This window comes from Syngnathus floridae, chromosome 9 (genome assembly GCF_059516105.1).
Source record: "Syngnathus floridae isolate MCC-2025c chromosome 9, RoL_Sflo_1.0, whole genome shotgun sequence".
Classification (NCBI taxonomy): domain Eukaryota; kingdom Metazoa; phylum Chordata; class Actinopteri; order Syngnathiformes; family Syngnathidae; genus Syngnathus; species Syngnathus floridae.
This window is the reverse complement of record NC_142421.1, coordinates 15,516,968-15,519,435: the sequence shown is the minus strand read 5'-3', so window position 1 is coordinate 15,519,435 and position 2,468 is coordinate 15,516,968. Positions and strand designations below refer to the sequence as shown.

The following is a 2,468-nucleotide window of genomic DNA, read 5'->3' as shown; positions in this document are numbered from 1 at the left end:
GTCTCTTCTAGAATGTCAAGTGGGTGGAGGAGAAGCAGCTGCTGCGTCAGAGCAATCAGCAGTTGGCCGAAAAGGTGACGGAAAGAAAGGCGCTGGGCGGAGTCGCTTGGCGTCACACCTGTCGGGAAGCCCCGCAGATGAGGTCTGACTGTCTTTTCAGGTCAGGCGGATGGAGGCGGAAGAAGCGCGTCTGAAAGAGCACATCCAGGATATCCGAGACCAAAACGAACTGCTTGAGTTCCGCATCCTGGAGCTGGAGGTGGGAAGACTCGCACAAGCGTGTTGAGGCCAGAGATGTGACGGACGGACGGACGGACGGACGGATGCATGCCTCTGCCTTTCAGGAGAGGGAGTGGCGCTCCCCCGTCTTGAACTTTCTGCAAGTCCGTTTCCCAGACGGCCTCAGCCCTTTGCAGATCTACTGCGAGGCCGAGGGCGTGAGCGTACGTAAGGCGTCCCTCGCAACCCTAACCTTAACCCGAGGTCCCAGAACACCTTACATTGCTCCTTGCGCCTTTCCCCCGGACATCGTCATCAGTGATCTGATGAAGAAGCTGGACATCCTGGGCTATAACGCCGTAAGTGTATGTCGAACTCCTTATGTTCGCACTCCACGAGACTCGGCGGCTCAAATGTGACTTTTGGAAGGCTTTGCGCTGAAAGAAGCTTGTTGACGCTGTGCCTTTGGGCTCTTGCAGAATCTCACCAACGAGGAGCAGGTGGTCGTGATTCACGCCAGGACCCTTCTCACCCTAGCCGAGAAGGTAACGCGCACGTCCACGCACGCTCTCGCATTCTGCTTATGTGACAGCAGCCTTTCCTCAGTGGTTAGAATACATCAAAGTGACCAAGTCAGCACTTCAACAGAAGATGTTGGACATTGAAAGTGAGAAGGTAGACAGACACGCGACATCAGCCAAGGGGAACTCCGGCAATGTGCCCCAACAATTCTGACCTTGAGCTGTGCTAGGATATGTTCTGCAAGCAGAAGGGCTACCTGGATGAAGAGTTGGACTTCAGGAAGTGTTCCATGGACCAGGCTCATAAGGTAAGCCGCCCTCAAATCTCCCGCCGGACCACTGATGGACGAGGATTGCGGCCCAGAGGATCCTGGAGCTGGAGGCCATGTTGTACGAGGCGCTACCGCAGCGGGACTGCCCCGCCACGGACGGCGAAAAAGCCAGCCATGCTGGCGTGAATGACGTGCTGACGGCGGATCAGAGAGAAGAGCTTAGGAGCGCCGTGGACCAATGGAAGCGAGCCCTGATGTGCGAGTTGAGGGAGCGCGACGCTTGCATTCTCCAAGAGAGAATGGATCTGCTGCACAGCGCGCAACAGGTAAGGGCCCAAAGCCAGCCCGGCACTTACTTGCACGCTTACTGGCTTTTGAATGCCACTTTCCATTTGTCCGTCCTAGAGGAACAAAGAGCTGAAAGAATTCATCGAAGCTCAGAAGAGACAAATCAAACAATTGGAGGAGAAGTTTCTGTTTCTCTTTCTATTCTTCTCCTTGGCCTTCATTCTGTGGCCCTAACACCAGCTGGTGAGTGAGCTCCAGCGGCACCGCACTCGACACCTCCGATACACTGCCAGCCGGTCTCAGACGTTGGCAGACGCTCCGATGCCAACGTATACCTCCCGCCACGGTGACAGAGGCACCGCGTCACACCGGCGCTCATCCAATCAGAAGGCAGGAAAAGCAAATTCACATGCAGGGCACTTTTGAACCAGAAGAGAGCGCCACAAAAAACGGTTGTTGCCCCAAACGCGCACTAAAAAGGGTCAGAATAACAAGAGTCCCACTGGCCAGCCGGGGCCACCCGTCCAGCTGTTTCTTCAGGGGGGAAAAAAATTGGAGTCACCGGTGAGTACATTTTGCATTTAGCTCTGCTTTTCTGCTTCTGTCTTCAAGTGTGTGGCATCCTGCGATCAAAGATTCAGCCAACCCCAAAGCGGTTGACCTCAACGTCCCACCACCATGCCTACCAGAGCAGGTGACGTGATGCTTTGGACATCCTTCCGTCTCAGATGCCCAAAAGTACTCTTTGCCACATCTGCGGCAATACGGTGTCTTTTCAAAGGTGCAAATAAATCCAGCGTTGGCGGAACACGCACGTCTTCGGTTTTTCCCGCTTTGTTTGTGTGACAGCTGTTGTGAAAATTTTATACAAATAAAGTTGTATAGTACAGGTTTGGCCAAGCCGCAACTCCCGAACCGCATGCGGCTCTTTTATGTTCATATCAACATTTGTGTGTGTGTGTGTGTGTGTGGGGGGGGGGGGGGGGTTGTGCGTGTTGGCTTCACTTGAGTTCAATTTGGTATTTTGGTCAAAAGCGCATGTGGTGAAATTCCACAAAGTAGGATGGGCAAACACATTTCTTTAAACTATGAGTGTCAATTGGGCTCTCGAAATGGCAGGGAAAAGATGCACAGCAAAACGAAAATACGTAGATGAACACAGGACGTT

At 53.3% G+C, this 2,468-nt stretch overlaps 1 protein-coding gene across 1 annotated transcript; it reads left to right on the top strand.

The window, feature by feature from the left end:
• Positions 1–996: 996 nt before the first annotated feature.
• On the top strand, positions 997–2,207 carry LOC148393670 (janus kinase and microtubule-interacting protein 3-like). Its single transcript, XM_088385789.1, has 3 exons — positions 997–1,338; positions 1,418–1,543; positions 1,913–2,207. Exons 1-2 carry the CDS (start codon positions 1,126–1,128, stop codon positions 1,532–1,534), a joined length of 330 nt encoding a protein of 109 aa, XP_088241915.1. The 5' UTR covers positions 997–1,125; the 3' UTR covers positions 1,535–1,543; positions 1,913–2,207.
• The last annotated feature ends 261 nt before the right edge of the window (positions 2,208–2,468 follow it).

Coding starts and splice junctions, on each gene's coding strand:
- LOC148393670 (XM_088385789.1), top strand. CDS start 1,126: ATGTTGTACGAGGCGCTACCGCAGCGGGACTGCCCCGCCACGGACGGC. Junction 1,339..1,417: donor TGCTGCACAGCGCGCAACAG/GTAAGGGCCCAA, acceptor TGTCCGTCCTAG/AGGAACAAAGAGCTGAAAGA.